Source organism: Sinocyclocheilus anshuiensis, unplaced genomic scaffold (genome assembly GCF_001515605.1).
Source record: "Sinocyclocheilus anshuiensis isolate Anshui unplaced genomic scaffold, SAMN03320099.WGS_v1.1 scaffold1284, whole genome shotgun sequence".
In the NCBI taxonomy this organism is placed as follows: Eukaryota; Metazoa; Chordata; class Actinopteri; order Cypriniformes; family Cyprinidae; genus Sinocyclocheilus; species Sinocyclocheilus anshuiensis.
Window position 1 is genome coordinate 362,829 of NW_015546083.1, and position 17,065 is coordinate 379,893.

At 36.8% G+C, this 17,065-nt stretch overlaps 1 protein-coding gene across 1 annotated transcript in view; it reads left to right on the plus strand.

Annotated features, from left to right (window-relative positions):
• The window catches only part of LOC107699957 (piezo-type mechanosensitive ion channel component 2), a 185,625-nt gene that overhangs the window by 67,876 nt on the left and 100,684 nt on the right, over positions 1–17,065 (plus strand). The window contains 8 exon segments of the mRNA XM_016501419.1: positions 1,637–1,794; positions 2,941–3,204; positions 4,789–4,897; positions 6,502–6,683; positions 9,898–10,046; positions 10,276–10,443; positions 11,943–11,984; positions 14,595–14,627. Coding sequence (XP_016356905.1) covers positions 1,637–1,794; positions 2,941–3,204; positions 4,789–4,897; positions 6,502–6,683; positions 9,898–10,046; positions 10,276–10,443; positions 11,943–11,984; positions 14,595–14,627 — 1,105 coding nt within the window.

A 17,065-nucleotide genomic window follows, 5' to 3' on the forward strand; every position in this document is an offset into this window, starting at 1 on the left:
AAGGTGGACCCAATTGGACAAGGGAACCCTGTGGAGCCGTAAGGCTGAGGGTCTCTGGTGGAGCCGACAGGTCGACAGGCCAAGGTGGAGAGAAGGGATTAGAGGCTGGAGGCAGAGCCAAAGGATCCTCTTGCTCAGGCGAGGCTGGTGACTGCATGACCTGAGGCTTCACATCGCTGCAAGGCTCGATTTTGCAAGCAAAGTCATGCCTGATAGTGTCTTTATGTGGTGCATAGTGTATGTAGGTTAGGGGCTTGAAAATGTTTTTCTCTACAAAAGTGGGCTCTGGCAGAAAAAGTTTGGGAACCACTGCTTTAACCTGATGTACTGAAATAATTAAAGTTTTAATTCATTCATTCATTCATTCATTAAAAAAAGAACAAAATACAAAAAAATAAAACTTGAACAAAAAATAAAATAAAAACGCGAAATGTAAAAATATAAACTAATTCAAACTATCAATAAAAACTCTTAAAGTGTCTAATTGACACTAAAATAACACTGGGCTGAGGTGAATCTGAGGTTAATTTAAACATATTTTCTGATACAAAAGTGACTAGCTGGAAGATGGATCAGCTGAGAGTCAGCTGATATCTGAACTTTCTGAAATACTGAAAGTATTTAAAAATAATAAGCTACATATAGTTTTGTCATCGCAACAGTTACAACTGTAAACCCCTAAACTATACACCAAGGGGGTCAAACTTAGGCCATGTCCACACGTACATGGGAGTTTTTCCTTCTTCCATTTTTAAAAAAATCTCTGTCCACATGAAAATGCAAAAGCATGCTATGAAGCACTGTCAAGAGCATGCCAAGCCAACAGGTGGCGATATAATCTCAACCGTAAAGCCATGTTGGCCAATCAGAAGCCTGAAAAAGTTTCCAGTAGGCGGAGATAACAGCGCATGCTCTGATATCACAAGCCAAAAACTCAGGTTGCGGTGTTATCTTCACCCTTGCAGGAGTTTTCAAAAATGTTCAGTTTCAGTGACCTGGTGCTGCGTTTGCGTGTGGACGGACGGCCAAACTGTATAGAAAAAGCTGTGTGGACAGGGCCTTAGCTCCAGGAGGGCCACACATACATTTAGTTTTCAAAGTAATCCTGAAGGCTTTAATTAGCTGGTTCAGGTGTGTTTCATTAGAATTCGAGAGCTGCATGTTGTAATTATCATAATTTGGAGATAACAATGCATGACATTCTACTTGGAGCTTTCCAAATCCTCAGACTCGGAATTATGCATTTCTATGGCACCATCAAAGCCTAAGCAGCACCTAAATGAGTCTGTGGTGGTTAGGTGGTACAGCAGTCACAGTGTCAAAGTCGTAGCTCTCAGAACATTCCCCCGCTTACAGGTTTTAATTACGATTTCTATGAGCATGTGAATACTTTGGTGCTTATAGTGTTGCCATAGAAACACATAATTCCAAGTCCGAGGACGTGGGCAGCTCCGAATAGAATGTCACATGTTGTCATCTCGAAATTATGGTAATTACGACATGGTGAGACTGTGGCTGTGGTCCCCCAGGAGCTGACTTTGACATCCCTGATTTACTGTTCATATTTGTTTATTAAGTTTATTTTGTTCACATTTAAGAATCTCTCTGTGTGCTTGTGTGTTAATCGTATGCACAGAATATACTGTGAAGAAGAAAAACTGTGGCGGAGAGAATGAAATACTGAATGACGCAGATTCTCTATCTTCTACTGATGTGTCAGGACCTACTGCTTTAAACCAGCTTGGACAGTTCATAATGAAACAGAGCTATTTAATTGCTCTCATCATCACAATGGTAATATAATGTTTGTGGCCCTAATGTATGTTGCTTTGTGAGTGAAGTATAGATGTTTAAAAAGGAATACAGTTCAAAAGTTTTATATTTAAAAAGGAATACAGGGGAAAAAACTGTTCATATAATTATTTCCACCCTTGCTTAAAATAAGAGAAAAAACAGAATCTGCAACTTTTATTATCAGATAAACATTTATATTCAGCATCTTTCTCATTGTGTTTAGACATCCTCTTTTGCCTGTGCTAGGTTTTCCCTGCTCGCTCCCTTTATACCCAACCTTATACCCATTGCTTTATGTTATAATAGTGCTTTTTAATTTATTAAAAAAAAAATATATCCATAAACTCCATAAACCCGAGTATGTTGCATAACCTGATTTCTGGAATATCCCTGGTCTCATCTTGATCCAGCAGTTCTTTGATGGCATACATAATAATAAGGTGGTAGCATTGACAAAAGTCTCACAAAATTTCTAACTGGCACACTTTGCATTAAGGCAGGTGCCAGTTGATCTGCACAGGCCTGCATGAAGTCACCCAAGTGACTGTTTTTAGAGAGTTTCCCCCAAAACTCCTCTCATCCTACATTGCTTTGGACAAACAGATCCTGCACCTAACTTATTCCATTGGTTGAGCAACTGTTGTATTGCTTAAAGAAATAAAGCAGGTCTTTACATGATTTAGGAAGTCGAGGCTTACTGTGAATGACTTATATTTAGTTGTCTTTGCATGAAAGAAGGTATTTTATAACATAATTTAAATCATTATAATTAAAAAAAAAAAATCTTCATAATGTGCCGTTACTGCACATTGTATTTAAAAGCTCATGTTTTCTGAATATCTGGTAACATTTATTATTATTATTATTATTTATTATTTTATGTTTTATACTTTACCTTTTTTTTCTTTTTTTTTACTTTAAATGACTTCTGGTCATATGTGAGTGCAAATTGTTCAACAAGTATTTCAATACTTCTGAAATTGGTTTTCCAACTGGTATTAATTTGTTTAGACATTTCTGTGTCTGCGTGCATATGAATCGTAACATCTTTTAGGCTTACTCTTATGACACTTTTTAATGCACTATCCATATTATATCCTTACATTCATGCCGCTAATATGCTTGTTTTTCTTTGCATGCATTCAGGTATGGAGCATCAGCTATAACTCATGGCTTACGTTAGTGTTACTGGTGTGGTCATGTGCAATCTGGATGTTGAAGGATCGGCGGCGGTTCGCCATGCTAAGCGCTCCATTCCTTGCCGTCTATGGGACATTGCTGCTAGTGGTTACATTTATTAGTCAACTCCATCTTAAGCATATTCACATTTTCCCTACTTTACCAAAGCATGTCTTGATTGACTTTGATGTCTATGGTTATCCAGTGCCCTGTGTGCACCTTGCTGCAAAGGTACGTAAAACTAAATCTTGGGATAAAGCTTGACAAAAAGTTCTAAGTGTAGAGCTGCACGATTAGCTATGTCTATTACCCTTTGATTTGTATGATTATGATTGAAAATGGTTGCATACTGTTCCAGAGAGAGCAGTTGTCATGAGTGAAATAGCCTCACAAATATTAATTTTAGCTACACGTTCAAATTACAAACAATTACAAACATTCAAATAATCACAGACGTACAAACTGAAGTCAAGGCCCGCTTGTGGTAGTGACAGTGCATGTAGTTTTACCATTTTGAATTATCTATGGTCAGTTTTCTTCATTGTAATAATAGATTTTGAGCTTCTCGTTACCCACAGCTGAAGCTTTTCTCTGTGTATGGATATAACGTGACATGCATACAAAAATGGCATATGAATGTTTTCAATTCCCCATGAAATCCATCCGGATTGCTTTAAAAAAAAAATATTATTATAGGTTTATCAAACTGTAGTTGGGTAAAGTAAATTATTTAGAAGCTATTTATTTTTGCACACTCTCATATATAACATGACATCAAAACATCAAAAAATTACATCTTGGAGCTTTACATGTCAAATAAGTTTAATGCTTGAATGCTGTAAAACTAAAAACTAGTTTGTTCCTCTTATAATGTTAGACAAAGAAACTGATGAACTCATTATAAAGAAGATAGTCACCAGGAGCAGTAAAAGGCTTGAGTAATTAATAGTTAGTGTCTAACCGGATGAAAATATCTGTATTTGCTGTTATATTTTATCTGCAACAGCATTGTGAACTTTTAAAAAGATACATTACAATTGCAAAACAATCAAAAACACGAGTAGAGGTCTGTGCAGCTAGCAAACTAATGTGCTGACTTCTCTCTCAGATATGGCAGTGAACATTGCTAATTAAATTAAGCGTGGGCTGTACCGTGTTAACTGTGATAGGATGATTGACAGGCTGATTTATGGTTACAAAAACACATAACTATGTGACAAAGCAGTCAGTTTTGAAAATAAAATGGCATGGTAGTATGTTCCAAAACTTGCAGTCTTAAATTTGAATGTATCCACAATTGTGCAGTTTTTTTCAAACTGTTCCTGTAGTAACCCCAGCACTAACTTATTTAACCCAGGTTAATTAACAGTATTCTAAAATGAAAAGCATGATAAATCCTAGTAATTACTTAAGTCATTGAAAGCTTTTGAGGTTTTTGTAAGGTTTTGGATAATAATTCCTTCTGATGCATTTAATAACTGAGTCATTACTTGTGGGTTACCATGATCTTCACTTTAGAATTAAGTATACATTATGCATTAATTGCACTAATTGTTTGAAAAAATAGTAGTTACTGATTAGCTAAAAGTAAATGACCTCATTCAGCTAAGTGCTATTACTAATTTGTTAATCAGAGTTTTCTGTTATAGTTAAAAGTAGTTCCTAGAATGTTAATATTGTGTTACACATCTGTTCTTGTGTAGTTATTTGTCAATGATGGAACAGCATTCTAAAGTGTTATTGAATAACTTTAATAATAAGTGTTACCTATAACTTTCCCATGTTTTTTTTTACAGTCTAATTAATTCTTTGCAGGTTTCTTACACATTTAGTTTCTGGATTTTATTTAGACAACAGCTGAAAGAAAAAAATGAAGAGGAGCTGCAGACAGCAGATCATTTAATGGAAGTCAAAGTGCAATCATGTATGCATATCCTTTTGATTTAAAAATAGTTTATACCAATCTGTGCATGATATAGAAAAATACTATTTTTTTAGGGGGGGGTGGCAGTTTATGTTTACTTACTGAACACTTACTGCTTCTTACAAAAATAACACAAAAGGACATTTTTAAATCATAAGTAGCAATATAACAATATGAAGAAAATGGGTTAAAAAAAATCAAGGACAAAACTAAGTGCAACATGTCATCATCTTAAGAGCATTGTTTCCCAACCCTGGTCCTGAAGCACCCACAATACCTCTGTCAGACTCTGGGCCAGGTTTTGTGTGTGTCTTTGCTCCCTATGTGCTCCGTCTTCCAGTTTCTCTGTCTCGTGTTTTGAATTCATTGTTCCCAGGTGTTTCCTATGTTGATTGTCATTAGTTCCAGGTGTCCCTTGTCTTCCCCTCATCAGTTCCTGTGTATTTAAAGTGTGTTCTAGTTCTTGTCCTTTGTCAGTCGTTGAACGTCATCCTGATGTGTCGAGTCCTGTGATCCCCAGCCTTTGTTAATAAAACCCTTTTGATTTATTCTACTCCGTGTCTCCTCGCTCCTTCGTTCCCGTGTTCCTCGTGTGTGTGCACCGTGACAACCTCTGGGTGCCTCTCAAATGGAAACGGAAGGCTTCATCCTTCCTAGACCAGTCCTTCTGTGGCATCATCACTAGGGCTTTTCATGCAGTGCTTAACCCAGGGTTATCGTCATTTTAAACCCGGTTAAAGGTACATTTCACACTTGTAATTTATAAGCGGGTTTATGAACGTAAATAGGTTGTGTGCTGTGCTCGTCTAATCAATGACACTGACGCCGCAAATATGCAGATAAGAATGCTAACCTGGGGTTTAGGAATGTACAGAGTAAACAGGTCAGTTTATGAATACCCAGGATTAACTGTTAACCCATGGTAAATTATGAGCAGTGTAAAACGTGAAGAAAGATAACCCAGGATTCTATTTACCCGGGGTTTAGAATAATCCAGGGTTAACTATTTCAAGTGTGAAAAGCCCTAATAAATGCTAGAACGAGATGGTCTTATTAAGTCTGTATGGCTATGTGTTAAGGCTTTCTGCCCCTGTGTTCACAGCTTGAAAATATTAAGTCTATGTGGTCTCCGAGTGGTTTACATCATGGACAGTTTAGTGTAATTTAGCTGAGAACAATCATCGAATAACAAATGATGGGAATGGGAAACTGGAAACAGTCAAGTGAACTTTATTTACATAGCACTTTATACAGTACAGATAGCTTCAAAGCAGTATCATTATTTAGTGACCTCATTCATTTCAAGTACAACTAAATTAATACTACAATATTCAATGTATTGCCCAGCCCTGCCTCTGTTTCACCAGAAATAGTTAATTTAGTTTTTACACACATGTATTTGAAAAAAAAAAAGAAGCTAGTTTGCTGGTCATTGTTGGTTTATGATGGTCTAAGCTAGTTCATCTTATGTTGTTTTCCGGAAGGTTTAGTAACAGTTGAGGACACAGTCTTATCTATGTCCTTTATGTTTGTTTGAAAATATAACACCTTATCTCAATTTCAAAATAAGTAATATAATGTAGAAATGTGTGTTTCTATTATAGGTGACATCAGCCATACCTCTCAAATGATGATTATGTTGGGAACATTAGTTAAAGGCATTTTGGTGAAGTACTGGATCTTCTGCTGCTGCTTCATGTTCTTCTTTGTCAGTTTCTCTGACAAAGTAGCAGTCTTCAAAATCCTCTATATCTGCTTATTCCTCTTCTGTGTGGTTCTGTATGAGGTGAGCTAACACCAAGTGTTAACTTTTTCCAAGCAAGAGATTCCTGATCCATATTCAACCTGCAGAGTCTCTGACATAAAAATGCTTATATGTTTCCTTAAGAAAACCAATGAACATTACGTTACATTAAACAACCAAGTTTCTGAATTAAAAACCCTTGTCCTAGGTTCATTATGTCACTGCATTGTCTGACAGAGAGAAATTTACATTTGTTTAATGGTTTTTGGTTAACTATTAAAAAATCTAAATAGTATATGAATTAGTTCATAGACCCCCTGAAGCAGCATTGTGGACTCTGAGTTGACAAAAGTCTATAAAGCATATATTCACAAAAATATTTCTATAGATTGTTTTTCCCCCTTCAGATATTAATATAAAAACATGACATATGGAGGCAAAATGTGTTAACATTTTATTTATTTTTTTATATTATAAGAGGAACTCTAGATAAACTAATGCAAACTAGTTTAATATAATTTGAAACAGTACTAATTTGATTTTTTTCTTTTTTATATACTAAAGTAGCCTACCTTACACAGACAGTTATACATTCCCCATTCAAGGATTTAATACAATTTTCATACAACTTTTAATAAAATTTAAATTTACAGCAGATTTAATTCACAAACAACTGACAATCATTTATAACCTAGACTGTAAAAAAAAGGGTCAAATAACTTGCAGCAACTCCTGCCACACAAAAACTAATTTAAAAACGAAAGTAAAATATCCTAATTTCAGTAAAGTGGAAAAACTTGTACTGATATTTTCATTAAATGTTTTACAGACAAACACTGTTATTTTACAGGTTTTTCCTGAATTATTATTTCACTGCCCTGTAGGCACGTCCAAGTTATAGAATCCCGTCGAGGGGCCAAACATGAAGGCCCCACAGCTCTGGCCGGGGTGCCAAATCATGCCCTTAGCTTGCGAGAGACGGTCCTTCCTGTATGGTATTGGCCAGGGGGCTGCAGATAGCAGCGGAATCAACTTAGGGAACCATGTCTGGTTCCTCCAGAGTGGGGCCACCAGGAGGACTGAGCATTTGACTTCTCTAACCCGTATGATGACCTGAGAAAGCAGGGCAATCGGGGGGAAGGTGTACAGTTGAGTGCAGGGCCAATCATGGGTCAGGGCATCTCACTGTTTCAAGAAATAAATTGGGCAGTGAGAGTTTTCTTCTGAGGCGAAGAGGTCCACCTCTGCCCTCCCGAAGATGGACCAAATCATTTGAACCATTTGAGGATGTAGTCTCTAAGTGAGCACAGCCTCAGCGTGAGAGTGGCCCAGGCAAGCGGCGCACACACAAATGTGAAGCTGTCAACGATACAGAATCATTGGTGACAGCATTCTATTCAGATCCACCTAAAAGGATTAAACCGCTCGATGTAAATGAGGGGTGCTGATCCTTACATGCAAAACACACCAGCGGATCAATGTACTAGTGGGCACACGGAACATGTGTCGGTGTGAGCTCACTCAAACCCAGTTGCTTTTTTTCTCCGAGCTCGCTTAGAGAGGAGAAAAGGGAGAGCTTTCATTGAAGAAGGCGATCCGTGAGTGGAGAAGTGCGAGACTCGTGCTCTTAGCAAGAAAATGCCGTCTCAGTGAGCATGCAGTCCCTGTGTGGGTGCTGCCAAAACAGGCGACACACTCACTATGCACTTCTGCATCGTGCAGGGGTTCCCTGAATGAGCCACTCTCACGGAGCGACGTTTGCAACAACTTTGGTAGGAAATTTGCTCTTTTAATGTGCCGGATGGCCACAGAGGAAGGCTTCCGCTTCTTCCACTGCCAGGGCTATTCTATGGCGGTGAGCAGCTATCTGGCTGAGCTTCTTTCTTCTTCTTCTTCTTCTTGATAGCAGAGTCAGCGAAGAGATGGTCTTGTCGCTGAAGAAGAAAATTCGGATGAAATAGCGCTCTAAGCCGACTTATATAGCGTCGGCTCCTCCCCTTCTGGTGGGCTAGAGCGGCATTGGTTTGTGCAGCTACACAAACGTGAACAAATCAGGCTTCAGTAACAGGCTTCAGTAACAGAGTAAACAGGAGTTTCCCCATAGCGTCAGCGACGCAACAGGAGAGACCGTTCAATAGGGAACGACATGTTTTTGCTTCCACTCAAAATGGGCATTGTCAAAATGTTATAATAAATGATCTGTGGAGTATTTTGAGCTGAAACTTCACAGTAGTGATGGGCGCTTTTGAAGCACTGCAATGATCTCTGTGAACCCGTGAATCATGCGAGATCATTGAGATCGACTCCCAGTGGCGAACCATTGAACCAGTGTCTATGGTTTTTATATGATCTCGGATCAGTTTGATTGATTTGTAGACATTTTTAGTGAGACATTTGTGTTATTAAAAGGATGAGTAGTAGTTAATAGTCTCTTATTGCCCTGTTTAGACAAGCTCTCCATAAAACAAACAAAACAAGCCCTGCAAATTGATAATAATTATTTTATAACAAGTTACTAAAGTCACAAAAAAGCTTTTTGTTGTTTGTCACCATTGTTGAGATTCATACGCTATTGAGGTCTCTGTGTATCTAACACACAGCTCAAAACATTTTTTTTCTAATAACTTAAAAAAAAAAACAATAGAATATCTTATTGGCAGAACACTCATGCCATAATATCACAAACCTGTTGTAAATAATGTAAAATTAACAGCTTACACACTCAAAGATTAGACTCTTGATGAGATTAGTGAATCAGTCTTTATCATCAGCACGAAGTAGCCAACATCATCTGATCACATTTTCTCTCGCATTTGTAGCCATTGGATAAAAAAAGGGTCAAGAGCCCAACTACAGCAAACAATGATCTCCATCATGTTGACTTTATTATTTTAAATGTTAATAAAACATAATTCTCAACAAGAACTTGTGGATGAAATAAAGTCAAACTGCTTAGTAATAAGTGAAGATGCTGAGATCTTGAGAGATCTGCTAGTGTTTAATGTTCTGTTGCTGCCAGTTATTTGACAGGTTTTTAAATAATTTTTTTCTTCTTTACAGTGTTTTCCTGATAAACATTTAATGCATGTTTTTGCACTTATTTAATTTTATGCACACACACACACACACACACACACACACACATACATAGTTCTCTCATTGAATCGAATTACACTTGGAAATGTGTCACATTATCAAAGTAAAATGGTTTGTGAATTCTATTTGACTTCAATATTGATATAACTGTTGTGTCCAGGTACATTATGAAGTATGGAGGAGTCTATTGAAGCATTTCTGGGCGGTAGTGGTTGGATACTCCATGCTAGTGTTGATCCTGATCTACATGTACCAGTTTAAAAGTGTCTGTAACCTGTTCCAACAGATATTAGGCATACCAGAGGAGAGGTAAGTACTGGTATGTAGACACGTAAACATAATGTGTAATAATTCAGAAACAGTGACATGTGGGTGTAATATTTGCCTATTTAAATTGATTTCAGGGGCATATTTTACCTTTTACCTTTACCTGATAATGTCTGACCCTATTCAAAAATGATTCTGCTTTCATTCATATAACATGTATGTATATTTATGAGACAGATGTTACATATGAAATTTGTTCACTCTTTGTCAGGTTGCGAGACATTGGGCTAGAACAGTTTGACACCATTGAACTATTTGCACAAATCTTACTGCCAGCCTTCTTCCTTCTGGCCTGCATTCTTCAGCTGCATTATTTCAACTGTGATTTCCTCTCTCTAACTGATCTTCAGAGAGTAGTGACAAGGAACAGAATTAACAGGTGTGTAAAAATAGTCAGACACACAAATATACACTGAACAAAATTATAAACGCAGCACTTTTGTTTTTGCCCCCATTTTTCATGAGCTGAACTCAAAGATCTAAGACTTTTTCTATGTACACAAAAGGCCTATTTCTCTCAAATATTGTTCACAAATCTGTCTAAATCTGTGTTAGTAAGCACTTCTCCTTTGCCGAGATAATCCATCCACCTCACAGGTGTGGCATATCAAGAGATGAGCTTCCCTGAGACGGTTTCTCACAGTTTGTGCAGAAATTTTTTGGTTTTGCAAACCGATTGTTGCAGCAGTTGGTGGCTGGTCTCAGACGATCTTGGAGGTGAAGATGCTGGATGTGGAGGTCCTGGGCTGGTGTGGTTACACGTGGTTGGCATTGTGCTGTGTGATAAAACTACACATTTTAGAGTGGCCTTTTATTGTGGCCAGCCTAAGGCACACCTGTGCAATAATCATGCTGTCTAATCAGCATCTTGATATGCCACACCTGTGAGGTGGATGGATTATCTCGGCAAAGGAGAAGTGCTCACTAACACAGATTTAGACAGATTTGTGAACAATATTTGAGAGAAATAGGCCTTTTGTGTACATAGAAAAAGTCTTAGATCTTTGAGTTCAGCTCATGAAAAATGGGGGCAAAAACAAAAGTGTTGCGTTTATAATTTTGTTCAGTGTAATTCACCTTTGTTCTTTGGAAATAATGACCAAACTCAGGAAAGCTTATATTTAACATCAGATTAAAAACTCCACAACATTCAGTTCTTTGTTAATTATAATAAGGGCAATCTAGTTTAATCTTGTAACTTGCTTAAAACAGGGGTTTTCAAACCGGTCCTGGAGGCATCCCATCACTGCACATTTTGTATGTCTCCCTTATCGAACACACACAATTCAGGTCTTTCAGTCTCTACTAAAGTTGAATCAGGTGTGTTAGATATGGAAGACATACAAAATGTTCAGTGCTGTTGAGCATTGTTTCCCAGCCCTGTTCCTGGAGACAATGGCTATCCAGTTCTGGTCCTGGAGGGCCAATGTACTCCAGAGTTTACTCCAGTCTGCCCCAACCTACTTGCCTGGAAGTTTCTAGTGATACTTAAGACCTTGATAAGTTGGTTTCATTAGGTTTTGAGTTAAACTTTAAAAGTTAAAAGGACTGGACACCTGGCTCTGCAAGTCTACGCCCCTGCATACTCCACAGCTTCTATCCAGTCTGTGAAGAAGTGATGTCTGTCAGGTGTGGTGTTGAGGAATGAGGCAAGGACTCAAATGCAGCAATAATGGGCCTTTATTTAAATTCTAAACAAAAACAAATCAAAACTAGCCAGTAGGGGAAAACACACAGTCTCTGGCACAGAAAGGCAGAGAAGAGCCAGACATGGCAGGGCTATACAAGGCAAGGCAAGCCAAGCCAGTGCAGTAAATGTCTTTTAATGGTACATTCTTTGAAACATAATTATATTAAAATCTTATGATATCATTTCAGAGAAGAAGACTTAAAGGAAACACTGAAGGCGATTTTTGATATGTGAGTATTTGACCTCTTGCAGCAGCTTTAGTTTAAATTGTCCCCATTTTTTAATACTGTAGTACTTAGGTTTCAGAGAAAATGCTAGGGATTTTTTTAGTTATATTGGTTAGCATGGGAAATTTCTCTGAATTTCTTTTAGTATTGTGCTTCTGACATATTACTACTGCTAGAGGTGTAACAATATATTGTGTCACGATATATCTCAGTACAAAAAATTAAACAATATGTATCATGGATTGTGACAATCTTGTGTACAAATCACCCAAAATGAAAATTACTGTGTGAGGAAAAACTACATTAAACTACTATATATAATGTTGAATATAATGTATAATAATGCAATGGGGGAATATTTGTGGGTCATGTGGGTAATGCCAAATGTCTTATGTTACCAGTAAAAAGTGGCCTACATTATTTGAAATATATCTAGTCAGTGACAGAGTGCAAACATATTTGTCTAAAATAATTCTGTATTTTCAGCTTCAGAATCATGAATATTTTTATTCTGGTTTCACCACTGTCCTGTGCATTGAGTTACCAGCACCAAGTCCAAGCCTATTAATTTACACCCCCATTGTAATACCAAATTTAGCATTTTAATCAACAGTACATTTTCTGTTAACCTTTTTCCATAAGTCTTGGAGTATCGTAATAATATTGTGTTGTGAGTTCAGTATCGTGATATGTATTGAATCATGACATGAGGGTATCGTTACACCTCTAATTACTGCTAATGTTTCATTCATGTTATGTGCAGTGGCAGTATATGCTGCAACTACTATGATTGAATAATCATAGATTAGCCATAAATTAGTAGGCAGTGCTCTAATATTGGCACATTAGAACCTCAGACCCAAGTTTTAATCTTAGCTCAAGGTCCCTCCTCCATTTTGTCCCTCTCTCAATCCACTAAATATTTTTATTTAATTAATTACATGATGTGCCAGTTAAATTAAAATTAAATATACTATTGGTCCGGACTTAAAAAGGAAAACCCTGAACACCCATACATTATCTTGGTAACACTTTACATTAAGGTTCCCTTTGTAAAGGGTTTATAAAGGCGTTCATATATGACTAATAACTCATTTACAAATGCATTATAAATCATTGATAAACAGTTATAAATGCATGAATAAAAAGGGTGATGATAAAAAATAATAAAATCCTTTAATGGAGATCCAGTAGATGAAGCAAACAATAGCACACAGGGCAACATAAGTTCAATAACTGACAAACTCAAAGAACTCAGGATGGAGACTAAATAAGGGAACTAATGAGGGAAAGACAGGTGCAGGGAGTTAACTAATAATGACATAACAAGATAATGAATCAAAACACAAGAAGGGCAAACCAGAGCAAGGAGATACAACAGAAAAGAGCAAACTAAGTTCATATCTGTGACAGAAATTATCAAACTTTATTTTGGAGGGGGGAAAAAACATAAAAGCACAACCATGACTTGATGAGATATTAATAATGAAAATATCTAATTTAGCAGTTTTGTAAAAATCATTAAATCAATGACTGAAAGCACCATTACAGAACATTATCATATTAATAAGCAATCAATAATTATTTTTGATATCATGATAAAGCCCACTGTAACTTGAGTATTTAGCCATCCACACTTGCAGTACCTCCACACGAGTGAACCATCCACGGCAGCGTCGGTGTGGTTATTTATTTGTATGGTAACTAATAAATTGAACCAACACAGCAACTACACATATAAACACTATAACTAATTATCAATGATTTAAAATGCATGTTTAAATGAGTTATTAGTCATTTATGAACACCTTTATAAACCCTTTATAAAGGGAAACTTAATGTAAAGTGTTAGCATTATCTTTTCTCAGTCGCATGGCCTTCTGCCATGTCTACATATAAATAATAATAATAATCATAATAAATTGTAATAAATTATAATACATTTGATAAAACATCTGATCTTACCTTTTAATATTCCTGTCCAATTGGGAGTATTGTCCGGACCTCTGCTGGGAAGGAAATATAGAGACCAGCGTTATTTTGAATCCAGCTCTTAATTGGGTTGATGATTTTGGCTTCCATTGACCATTGTCACATCATTTTGTTCTCAACAAACTACACAATATGTATAAGTAAAGATTTTCAACTTGAATATTTTGTTCATCAAGATCCAATGTGTGATTTAAGTGATCCCTTAATAAATGATATTACCATAAATATTCCCGCAAATGACCAAAGTTTTCAGTCCAGGGTTGTGCTGTAGAACTCGCTAAAACTTGCTTTGATTTCAGGTGGTATTTTCAGGCTTATTGCAGATAGAGTTAAAGTCTTTGGTCATATCAGTGGTTCCATCAGGATGTGTTTTGAATTCATAATTTCCCTTCAGAGGGACCAAACCCAAAATGTGTTAATAGGTTTAACGTATATATATATATATATATATATATGTGTGTGTGTGTTATGTTCATTGCAGCCCAGGTAGCTGGTTCTTTAATATAACCTACATTACTTGGATCCTATGGTCCCCATACTTTCCCATCCAAAGCACCTTTGTATTTTTTACACTATGAAAACTCTTTTAATAAACATTGACTTTGTTTTTACTCACTGCAGGATGAAGAAAAACACTGAGAAATTGAAGAAATGGTGAGTGAAGGGTGGACACAAACTTAAGTTCATGTGAGAGTTTATTAGATGTGTACCCCTAACACTGCACATTTTGCGTGTCTCCTTTGTCTGACACACCTATTTCAGTTTTTGGAGTCTCTACAAATAAGATCACGAGTGGAATAAGGTTTGTTAGGAGTGTAAGGTGACTTGCTAAATGTGCAGAGTTGAGGGTACTCCAAGAACGTGGTTGGGAACTACTGTATAGAGAGCCATTCAAGCCACAGAAGTTGATGGTACATGCAAAGTTCAATCAGGATACACATACGGAAAGGACAAAAATGGAACCACTATGAAAACAACAAACAGTGAATGGTCAGAAATGCAGTAGAAACATTAGAAAGCCCTTAGGAACAATATAGAACCTGAGGCCAAAAAAATAATTCAGTTAGTCAATGAGCAAGAGAAAATCAAAAGAATAGAACTCCAAAGTTACAGTGCACCGTATAAATGAGTACAACCTATGGTAGAAATTCCCCTATGCACCCAAGTTAAGATACCTGCTGGGGTCTCGTCTAGTGGCTACTTATCCCCAAAGCGTCAACTTGCGACGCATACAAATTTATACTCTAGAACGTCTATTGGTGATATTTGCAGAGTTCCGGACGATGTTTCGCCCCTTTTGAAAACTATTAAACGGGACTAAGATCTTTAGTGTTCAACTAACCTGCTGCACAGCTGTAACAGACAGACTGCAGACAGTGCCTTTGAATATGCTTTAATCACGGCTGGGAGGACCTCGTACCAATAACAGCGAATCCGCCTGAAAAAAAACAGTTTATATAGCATAGGTGCATGGCAAAGTTGACATGATTCATTACATAATTTTTCTGTAATATAATTGGTTGTTCTTATGTGCAATTGATTACTTCAGCTCATTACTCAAGTCATGGGTTGTTATGGTTATTTTTATATTCAGACATACGTCTAGCCGTCTTGTCCATATGCATCCATTATTACAACACACTAACTAAAGTACATTTTTGTTCTCAAAAACTTACAAATGTTAGGCCTGCAAGGAAAAGACAAATATATATAGTAAATTTAAAATTATTAATTTAAAAAATTGCCTTCACAACCAGCAATTCAGCAATTACTCCTTACTTAGACGACATGTTAGGGTTATTTAGAAATGTAATGTTCCAGCAAGTCTGCTTGATCAATTACCAAAGAAGCATGTCAAAATTATTCAGGAAAATAAGACTTTCTTATCAAAGTGATAAAATGTTGTGTTGCAAAAATGAGTACACCTTCTTGAAAGTTACTAAATAAAACTGAATTACTAAATCATTCTCAAACGTCATGCTGCAAACAGTGTTAACACTTGGGAGAGACCTGTCAGGAGACAAATTTTTTGCACAAAAGAGGACAATGGTACCAAAGGAATACCAAATCATTGTTTTAAGTGTGGAAATATAGCAAAAGTGTCACAGAAATTTAAAAACAATGGACTTGCGACAAGGCCCCTGAAATAATCAGGCCTTCACTTTAAGCCTTAATTTAGTGATAAGTGATTTTTGGCTGGAAAAGGTGCAGGAGAAATACCAATCAAGTGTCTCAGAGCTGGCAAAAGCTATGAAAACAGTGACTGTTTATCTCACTGTGTAAGATGCGGCCTGCAGAAGTAATCTGCATGGTTGTTGTCCATAATGGAACTACCTACTGTAGCCAAAGCACAATAAACTCATTTAACCATTTCTGAGGCCCATATTAACAAATCTGGGAATCCATACTCTGGTCTCATGAGACCAAGCCAATCATTTCAGATCTAACAGCATCCAAAATGTTATGGTGTTGCCAGAGGAGTACAGTGAGAAGTGCCTGGTTCCCACAGTGAAGTTTAATGGTAGTAAAGCTCTTCTATAGGTGTGTATGAGTGCTGAACATGTGAGTGTGTTGTGCTTTATCAATGCTGTCATGAATTCACACACCACTGTGTGATGTAATAATAAAAAAAAAAAAACTTGAAACAGAAGATGCTACCCTCTCGTTGTTGGGTATTTTTTCAACATGACAATGACGGTATGCAATCTCTCAAGGTGAAAATCCTTCAGTGGACATGTATTTCATCTTAACAATCTTGAGCACCTGTGGGGGATTCTGTAGAGGCAAGCTGAGCAACATTCACCATTAAACACCAGAGCATTTACATTTACATTACATTTAATAATTTAGCAGACGCTTTTATCCAAAGCGACTTACAAATGAGGACAATGAAAGCAATCAAAATCAACAAGAGAGCAATGATATGCAAGTGCTATAACAAGTCTCAGTTAGCTTAATGCAGTACACGTAACAAGGTTTTTTTTGTTGTTGTTGTTGTTTTTTAAATGATATAATAAATAAAAAGAAAACAGATAGAATTGAAAAAGAATAGAGCAAGCTTGTTTTAAAGTAAACAAGCAGTTAGTAAATTA